The sequence below is a fragment of the Hermetia illucens genome, chromosome 6 (genome assembly GCF_905115235.1).
Source record: "Hermetia illucens chromosome 6, iHerIll2.2.curated.20191125, whole genome shotgun sequence".
Lineage (NCBI taxonomy): Eukaryota > Metazoa > Arthropoda > Insecta > Diptera > Stratiomyidae > Hermetia > Hermetia illucens.
The window spans coordinates 68,632,873-68,642,970 of record NC_051854.1 but is presented as its reverse complement, the minus strand read 5'-3'; the positions used below and the strand labels follow the sequence as shown (position 1 = coordinate 68,642,970).

General features: G+C 42.5%; 1 protein-coding gene across 1 annotated transcript; it reads right to left on the bottom strand.

Annotated features, from left to right (window-relative positions):
* Positions 1-1,217: 1,217 nt before the first annotated feature.
* Positions 1,218-8,850, bottom strand: LOC119659458 (chymotrypsin-1-like). Its single transcript, XM_038067542.1, has 3 exons — positions 8,716-8,850; positions 1,592-2,178; positions 1,218-1,527 (listed from the first exon to the last, which is right to left on the bottom strand). The coding sequence occupies exons 1-3, from the start codon at positions 8,780-8,782 to the stop codon at positions 1,288-1,290; spliced, it is 894 nt and encodes a 297-aa protein (XP_037923470.1). The 5' UTR covers positions 8,783-8,850; the 3' UTR covers positions 1,218-1,287.
* Between the last annotated feature and the right edge of the window lie 1,248 nt (positions 8,851-10,098).

Below are 10,098 nucleotides of genomic sequence, written 5' to 3'. Positions count from 1 at the left end.
TCTTAAAAAATCAGTCCCGTTTGTATTTGATACGCATATGTAAAACTACCAGCTTCCAGATTTCAACTTGATTTTTACCGAAACCACTGATAAGGGGATTCAATTTCTATTATTGAAGTCTATTGTCAACCATCGCAATTGGTCTGATTTTAACTAATGCTTTCTCAATTGATTAATCTTTGAAATAGCAAGGAAAATATTTCACTGCTTTGCTGTATCACAGGATCAGCAAAAATTTAAAATAAACTGAGAGCTGAAGAAGGACTGGATGTCCTCTCTTAATGCATACTATTCCACTGCCGTCATCCAGATCGAGCAGGCGGCGTGAGATCTTGAGCTGCACATCAATGAAGGCAAGACAAAAGATACGGTGGCAACGTCAGCACCGACGACAAATCAACCAACAACATCAAACCGCACTGGTCAAACACGAAGAAGAATAAGGATAGGAGAATACAACTTTGAGACCGTTGACAATTTCGCCTATCTATGGTCGAAAATCACAACCGATAACAGCTACGATGATGAAATCCGCGCACGATTGTTGGCAACCAACAGAGCCTATTTCAGCATACAGAAACTTTTCCGCTCGAAACGTCTCACTATAGGGTCAAAGCTCTTACTGTACAAGACTATGATCTTGCCAGTCCTCATGTATTCCTCGGAAACTTGGATTCTTAGCAAGAAAAATTGCGAACTCTTGGCGGCGTTCGAGAGAAGAATCCTCTGAAGAATTTTTGACCCCCTACATGGAGATGGACGATTCCGTAGCCTACACAATGACGAAATCTATGAGCGATACCATGACCGTCCGGGTGTGGATAAAATCCGGCTCAATAGGTTACGGTGGACGATTCACTTAATCTGTGTAGATGAGGATGGTCCCACCCGGAAAGTCTATAAGGGCAATATCTATGATAGAAAAAGAAGACGAGGCAGACCCTGCCTAAGATGGAGCGATGGCGTAAGTCAGGACGCCAGACAGCTTTTAGGGATATCGCATTGGTGGACCTCGGCGCAAAACTTGGATGTCTGGAGTTCCTTATTAAGGCAAACTTAGGCCGGATGCCGGTTGTTGCGCCGTTGATGATGATGATTCCACTATGCATTAACTGACTACTAGTTTAGCCTGGCTTGAACAAATGTGCTATGTGGCTTCCTTGCATGCATAGATAAACAAATTCGTCCCAAAAAAAATTATCAAAGACTTCTGAGCGTAAAGCTTATAATTTTCCAATATATTCTCATCAATAATACTATGCATAATTCACCGATAAACTAAAGATCTTAAACCTTTGCGAAAACTAAAGGGCCCGAGTCAGCCAAATTCGAAGGTGTTGAATCTCCTGAAGATTCTGCGTCAACTGGATCTTTTCCATCTCTCATTTGCTCCTCTATCCACGGCACATAGTAAGCAACTCTAGTGAAGGCATCAGGGTACCCAATTGAGCAAATTGAAGTTCCATAAGATACAATTCCAAACTGTTTCTTTCGGTCAGTAGTTACTAGTGGTCCACCTGAATCACCCTGTAATTGGAGGCATTTAGGCAATTTTAGTGTTATTTCAATTTGAGTTGTTAAAGAGACTTACCGCACATGCACCTTGCAGAATTCCTTTGTAAGTGCAGATTTCACCGTCACTTACATTGTAGCCTTGTTCTGTACATTCCTCATTTGTGATTGTGAGAAGATCGATTGTGTGGAGAGTTTCAGGCAAATTGCCAATAGTTATAGACCTCGTGAATCCCCATCCCGACAATTTACAAGGAACGTTCCCACCTACAAAATCTTTACTCAACTCGATGGTATTTATACTTCTTGTAAACTGGAATTGCTTTTTAACTTTCATAACGGCGACATCTCCAGTTTTCAGAGGTTCGTATGTGGGATGCATTACATAAGATTCGACATCGTATCTAACACCTCCGCTGCTGCGTTTGTTAGTTCCAACTAAAATTGACATTTTATTGGTATCTGCACCATCGACGCAATGGGCTGCTGTGAGGACATGCTGGGAACTTATAATAGAACCACCACAAATGTGGGCCCAGTCTCTATTTTCTGTGAGGAAAGGGATACTTATGGCTGATTTCCTTACACGAACTTGTAAAGAAACTTGATATGGGATAGGATGATCGACGGGATGACCGCCAATTATACGAGTACTATTTGTTTTGGCTGAAAAGAAAATTTGAATACTAATATAATAAAAGACATTTATTTGCGAATCACCAAGATACAAGAGTTCCCATGATAAATTCATTACCAGAAAAGGAAAAGGATTTCAGAGGAGCTAACAATAACTATCTACGATGATCGAAAAGAGACTTGAAATATTCAGATTGCATCTCTTTAATAATCATAGTAACATGGACTCGAATGGTTGCAAGCTACAGAACTCTTAAGAAGAAAGTCGCACGGCGATAAACTCCACTCTACCATACACCATACACAATTATGTCACCATTGTTACTACCATATGAATTCTGTTCGCTAAATCCTCTTAAAACGCAAGTAAAAGAAACTGCCCCACCACCTATGCAAGCGGTAGTTCGGCAAAGGACGTGGAACTTTTCTTCATAGTAAGTTCGCAAAAGTCGATGTGCCTATATGGGTAACCTTGATAATGGATCCGATACAGAGACCGATTTCCCCCTAATTTAAAACACGCTTCAATCCACACTAATTCTGAGCCCAAACTTAACTTCCGACTGCAAACAGAATCCTTGTACGTATAACTCCTAATGGACTCCTAGGGTTTTGATAACTCTCAAATTATTCAATGTCACCTCCTAGATCTCTGTACGAACGATAACAACAAGCTTTTAGTAGCAACTTTTGACCATCATTCCAAAATATCGACATGATTGCCATTAACTCCAATTGAAGGCTCTATTGGCCGCTGCGATGGCGGGTGTGAACCGCTCGAGCTACAATACCGTGCGAAACTCTGCAAAGTTCAATAGTGTGTGCTATGACAAAAAAGAATTAGTTATTGTCCTGGTCAGGGAGTGATCAGAGGTGGCGGGGAGGAAGACAGGGCGGCAACCCTGTCGGCCAAACCAAAACCAGGTGGCCGAAGATAACCTCCATAGTGGTAGCACCGGGAGACGCTGTACTCACATTGGCTTGCCGGCCGTGATACAGTAGGCGAATGCTCCAAAGGCCTAATCAGGACGATCAGACCCGAGTCTGCAGGAGGACTCATCTGAAGTGGCAAATTGGTCACGGAACCTTACCAGGGGTTGTTGGTTATGATCAAGCGAGAAGAAACCTTCGGGCCTTGGCTTGGTGTTGCGTTTCAACACGGGTGCCGTACTCCTTAGTTCGGTAGAGATTTAGGTAGTTCTTGCATCCACCAGTATGAATGTTAAGCCATGCACCTGGTATAGACTGGTACCGTTGTTGCTTGTCTCAGCGGGGCTCTGATTGTGGTCACAAAATCAATCCGTGTCCTAAGTAGACCGTGGGATTAAGTCGTCCACACAGGTGCTCATGTTAAACCCTCAAGAACTTAACTGCCCTGGTCAGTGATGAACAGCTGTTTGGAGAATGAAGTCATAGTCCCTTGAACTGCCCCACGTCCTTCGGACAAGCGGAATGAAGAACGTCATCCATAACAAAAATAAATAATATCGGTGGCAAGATGAATGGTGGGCTCTGTTTTTGAATCTCCAATTTTATCATGATGCAGCACGTGTTTCTCCGTTCACGCACTCGTCACATGCCATCGAAAGTTTCTCCGACAGAGAATCAATGGTGGAAATCAGGCTGCTCTCAGACGATCAAGCCCCCCCTCTCCCCCTTCATTTATCACACTCAGATCAGATGCCCTTCTTTGGAATCTTAACGATCATCCTCTTCTTCAAGAAAACTATACACAGGAGTAGCGACTTCAGCAGCAAAGGGGAAAGGGGGTGGGGAACTTTCGAGTAGAGACGAGGTAGGCAAGTGTTATTGATCTGTCGGTCTGTCAATGTTGCCTAGGGGGTTTTCTTGTGTGCGCTTCTTCATCTTATCTCAGCAGAAAACTACTTATTTACTCCTCAGTTCCTAGGACAGCAAACATGGGTCCATTAGCGAGAATGTTGCGCTCGTTTCTACTAAGCTTCTCATGAAGGAATTTTGAAGCATCTTTCACTCAGTGATTTCTTTAAAACCCACAGGTCTCACAGTATACATTGGACGTTGAGCCGAAGATAGGAAACTTCCTAAATGTGTAGTGGGAGATGGTCCTGAGGCACTAAAGAAGTGTATCGTCCTTCTGCTCCTCCATAATTGCCGGCAAATTAGCGATGGCGGGTATCTTAACCTGTGCGGCATCATATCGAAAGTGAACTGATTGATAAGGAAATTGGCGAGGGGACACTTTGTCGGGCTTTTATTTCAAAGCAAAAGAGAGTGGCTTATGGTCCGTGGACACTGTGAACACCCTGCCTTCTAGGAAATTCCAGAAGTATTTGATTGCAAGGTATGCGGCGAATTACTCACGATCGTAAGTGTTGTAATGCTGAGCGAAGTTTAGCGGTTGGAAAAGAAGCTTAATAGTTCCTAGATTTGATTCACTTTTTGGTGAAGTGCAGCACCGACGGCGATGTTTGAAGCATCGGCGAATACGGCTAGGAGTGCATCATACCGGGGGAATGTTAGACGTTTAGCTTCTACCTGCCTCATTCAAATGCATGGGCGACCTCTGGGAACAACGCAATCAGCCGGAAGTTTTTGGAATTCGGCCAGAAAAGTTGGCGTTAGGGATCGATTGACGATAAGCGTCCCTGAGCAAGAAAAGGTTGCCATGCCCAAAAACGTTCCCAGATCCGAGGAAGAGGAAAGTTGGCCAAGTAATTTCAAATGTGATTGTAAGAATTTGCATTTATCAAGGCTGAGTACTAGACCGGCATCAAGGAGACGTTGAAAAATGCTCGAACTCACAGCAAGACGCAATCAGAACATCATCCAAATAAACGAAACCAAAGTAGAGGCTTTGCAGCATAGAACTCAAAAAGTCAGAAATGTGAGCTTATTGCGATTTTCGGAAAGCCTTCGGGAACTGGTTGATGATATGCCTTGACTAAGTTCAAGGTTGGGAAAATATGGCAATTTGCACAGAGTGCCCAAAATCATGGATGAATAAAATGAGATATCGGTAAGACTCGTCTAGGTATTTAGAGGTCTGTAACCGCTGGCCCTCTCAGAAAATCTGCAAATTCCCTACCTAAAAAGTTCTTCCATCAAGTTTGCGGAAGCAAAATCGCTGGCTTCCCCAGTGGTAATGGACGCACCATAGAAAACATAGGGGAGCCAGCAGCGTTGAGAGATTCTTGCTGATGATCTAAGTTAAGTTATGGGGTCAATGAGGGTTGTGTAGATCCACTAGCAATTCATAGTTAGATCGGAAGTCTATGCCTAAAAAAAATGTAATATCCACGGTAGTGAAGCGCCAAAAAAAGGTTGGCCAAAATACTAGACTCATGTTTACTGCCAGTAAGCGCCTGTATTGATAACGTAGTGGTTAAATAATAAAGTGACTTGATACACCTTTTCGGGTATCGGTCGCCAATGCTACCGGCAAGTCTCATTTTTTGAAGAGAAAGATCTGGTACATTTTGTCACCTGTAGAATTAGCATGCCCCGGTTTTTGTCGAGGGTCCTAGACCGTTATCTAGTTCTATTTCCCGAACACAATGCACCAACCTCTTCCGTCTGCTGCTGCTGAGTCACCCGGCCTGATGCGTCACACGATACAACTCGCCAAACACGGGTAGCGGGTGTCCCTCATGGATTTTATCTGAGCTGGCATCCAACGAGGACCCTGAATACAAACCTGCCACAATGGCCTGTATTCTCTCTCTCTGCAGCCACAGAGGCTGGAGCAGCTCGAAAGCCGACTTAGGCACCACTCAGCTGCTTCATTCGGCTCAGCAGTTGACTTGGTGTACGACCACCAAGTGTAAGGTCAGTCAACAAGTGATTACATTTGGCTACCTCAGTTACTGCCAAGTGGTTAATTGTTTCCTCACCAGGACCGACGAGCGCGTGATTGAACCATGTTGTGTTCATTGCGACGCCGGCTACAGTGAGGGCTAGAAAGAGTGGAAAATACAGCGAAATAAAAAAGGAAGGAAAAGAATCCTAAGCCGTCTCTTGCGACGTTTTCCATGTTAAAACTTTGTGTGAAACAAGACATTAATATCGATTCTATCGATTCAGTAAACCAAAACTAAGGAGAATCCCCGTAGTGGTGGCACCAGGAAACGCTGTATTCACTTTGGATTGCTGACCGTGATGCTGTAAGCGAATGCTCCAAAGGCGATCAGACCCGAGTCTGTACAGTATGGGAAGCGGCAGTAGGTCACGAAACCTTACCAGGTGTATACTTGGACCATGGAAACCGGTAGAGCCCTGAATTCACATATATCAAGAGAATTTCTGTTTCTCGTGCTTTCAGGTCGATTGTTGCGGTTGTCCCCCGCTGGAAGTTTCATGGAGTTTATGATTACATCCAAGTGAACAGAGACCTTCGGGCGTCAAACGTGGTGTTGCGTTTCAAAACGGTACTCCATAGCTCGGTATTGACTTATGGAGGTCTTGCATCACTCAGTATGAATAAACTGAGCCATGCATCCAGCATAGACTAGTACCGTTGTGCTTGTCTCAGTGGGGCTCTGACTGTGATCATCAAATAAATCCGTGCCTTAAGAAGAACATGGGGACAAGATAGGCTAAACCACAGAAAGGTTTCGCTCATCTGTCTGTCTGTCTACCACATCCGATTTACTCGGAAACGTGTGAGAAAATTATCACTATATTCGGTGAAAATGTGTGATCTGTGTTTCCCTTTACATGCACCGAATGGTATTATTTTGCGTTATGATTAAGTGGGATTCAAAATTCCCCTATGGGAAGCTCACTGGAAATACACGCGCATATACCTTTTATTCTTTTGTTTCTTTTGAGCGCATAAGCTTTTTTGGAAAATTGTTGATTGATCTAATCCACTTACTCAAGGGTAGTGAAACGAATAACAATTTTAAGTGCGATACTGCATCCACAAAATGCATTTCACATCGCTCCTTTATTTCGCACACATCGTTTGATTTTTTCCAAAAAAAAAAACCGACCCTCCACTGGATCGGCGGCAAGCGCTAGCAAACGTACACATACCAAGCCAAACACCCTGTCCACAAGTTTGCGTTACGACGGTTTATTGAGGCTTGGCAAATATGTGGAAGCGCCATTTAATCTAATTTTAATTAATTAAATTTAATTTAATTTGGACATATATGAAGAAATATTTTGCATTGAGGGATCCTAAGTCCACATGCTCTTGATGTTGGACCAGACCAAGTGGAGACCAACTTACACGTTTCTTGGTCCACGGACTCATTGTTTGGGGCATAGCACTCAAGCATTCAAAAAGAGGGACTAATAGTTTCGTCCAGGGCAGAGTCAACTGATCAGACGCTGGCTAACCTCTACCCTGGGAGCAGAGTGATCAAAAATAGCAGCAGGTGGAAAACGCTCCTTTATATAATCGCAACAACATGGCAATGGCAACACGACCAGAAAACATGGGAGTGAGTAGCTCTCCATTTGGTCTGGTCCAATATAAAGTGGATGTGGACTTAGGATCCCTCATATTCCAAAGAATAATACAGCTTTAGCCTAGTTTAGGCTCAAACTATTCGCTCTTTAAACTTGAATATTATTCGCACCCTTGTCATGTTTTTCTTCTTCTTTTTCTTTAGCCTTTGTCCATTCACAAGCGGGGTCGGCTCGTCGTGGTCGGTTGCGCCATTTTTTTGAATCAAAGCCCTGATCTGGATGTAGTCGCGAGGCTCTCAAATCACCATCCAGGGCATCAAACCACCGTTGTTTCGGCCACATTCCTGTATGGTTCTGACGAATATGTTGCGTTGGACTAGTGGCGTATCACGCCTTGATCACATCCAAAATAACGATTTCCTCGATCGGTATCGGTAGTATTTCAATCAGTCCTCCAAGCTCTTTTGGCAAGGGTCAAACAATCCAACCCGCGTATTGGTTCAGATATTCCCATTAAGATTCTTGACTGTACCATTCCTGATAAACCCGCACAAACCCTTGTGATGTTTTTGCTATTATATAAAGGAGCGGTTTCCACCTGTTGCCACTTTCAGTCACACTGCTCCCAGGACAGAGGTGAGGCAGCGTCTCATGAGTTGCCTTGATGATTAACTTTTTTGCCAATGCTAGCACCGGACCATTGACTTGACCCCCTAGCATAGCGATGTTACTCAGAATCTGCTTTTGGTTCTCTACCTTTTCTTTTGAAACTCTGATATGTTCATCGAAGATGGCATAGTAGTCACTGTTACTAGTGCATTCGCGGCGAGAACATCAGGTTCACAGCCCAACAAAGTCAACAAATGCATCCACAAGTAAAATCATCAGTCCTGCACCCGTACAGGCGAGCGTATATCTGGATCAATGGTCATGGACCAAGTTCCAATCCATTATCATAATTGGAACCCATCCCGATTAATAAATTCACATGCACCATATAGAACTAAAATCAACTGGCTCTTCCAAACGTCCTCACCCCACTACTTATGGTAAAGAATTCAGGAGCTCAAAAATATTTAGGACGATAACATTTTTGAAGCTTCAATTTTTGTCACCACCACACAACACAAAAACATCACAACACACAATACTTTTCATACAATTTCTTACATTTTTGTGCAGAAATTGATACGCAACATATTAACAACGAAACGAGTAGTTCATACGTAACCGACATTCTCGACAGTTACTCTACAGACTTAAGTTACTAACTAACTGCTAACACCAATGCCCAGCCGCTTTTATCCGCATGCCAATTGAAGTTAATAGGGCTTATCACTTGTGCATAAATAGAACATTTTATGCATGCTAAGCTACGAATCGGAAAATGATTGAATTCTTTTCCACGTATGCTTGGGCTACTTGCATATGGATGCATATAGATATTAGATGTGGGTCGCCAGAATAGGTAATCTTTCGATCGGAATGGTCTTTTCATTAACAGAAATGCAACTCACTGTCTTGTTTCAGTCGAAATTTCAGATGAGAATTCAGCCTCCCAAATATTATGATAACATATCAAGCATTCTATTTTTAAACCATAGTTGAATGGATAAATCACATGATCCAAAACTCTCTACTTTTAGAAACCAGAGGTAGAATTTTACTATATTTAGATAACAAAATCCATTCCATCGAGATGCATTTCAAATCGATTGCGCCAGTAAATAATAAACGTGAATATCACTATGCATTGTTACCAATAAACATTGATTTTCATTGCGCATCAATGCTTTCCTTCCATGGCTCCATCAAGTTCCCCCAGTCGTTGATGTATTCATTCTGAAGCGCTGAACCGGGCTGCTATCCCGCAGGGAATGATCAATCAAATCAAATCAAACCATCCTTGCGGATAATCGCTTCGACTCCTCTTTCTTTCACTCGAGGTATACTTGTTAGTCCTTAATATCGAATTGATATTTCACGTGGAGCTAATAAATGTGAAGTAGTTGAAGGGCTGTAATTAGACACGATGAAAGTACCGGGAAGAATCTTTCGTTTCAGTAGGAATTTTTTGAGGGTTGAATTAAAAAATTAAGATTGATATCAAAAATTCGGAATAGATATTATACAATTGATATTATAATTTTACATACACAGTGAGTTACAACTTAGTGTGCAAACCAGCATATTTCAACAATTCTGAGAACAATGACACTTGCATAACTAAGATATGCTTAGACGTTTATAATATTTAAAACATTTGCAGATAACTTCATGGATTCCTTCGATACTTCATAACAGAACACATAGAAGAAACATCAACCCTAGTCAATCCCTCTACTCGGATAACAACGCAGCACCCGCCCTAACTTAGGGCTACTCGACATTGTTCCCGAAGAGTGGATTAGTTGAATTTCTGGGCAGTACTGAATTTCGGGATTAATCGCTTTCATTAATCAGATCCTCCATGATGAGATATTTGCAGTTGTTTTATTTGACTTTCGATTCAGTACAAATAATGTGGATATTATTTTCAACAAGAACAAATGT

What these genes read in the sequence shown, in the direction of transcription:
- LOC119659458 (XM_038067542.1), bottom strand. Translation starts at nt 8,782, where the DNA reads ATGTCGGTTACGTATGAACTACTCGTTTCGTTGTTAATATGTTGCGTA. An exon ending in ATCAATTTCTGCACAAAAAT is followed by an intron (nt 2,179 to 8,715) that starts GTAAGAAATTGT and finishes TTTTCTTTTCAG; the next exon opens with CCAAAACAAATAGTACTCGT. An exon ending in TTCTGCAAGGTGCATGTGCG is followed by an intron (nt 1,528 to 1,591) that starts GTAAGTCTCTTT and finishes CTCCAATTACAG; the next exon opens with GGTGATTCAGGTGGACCACT.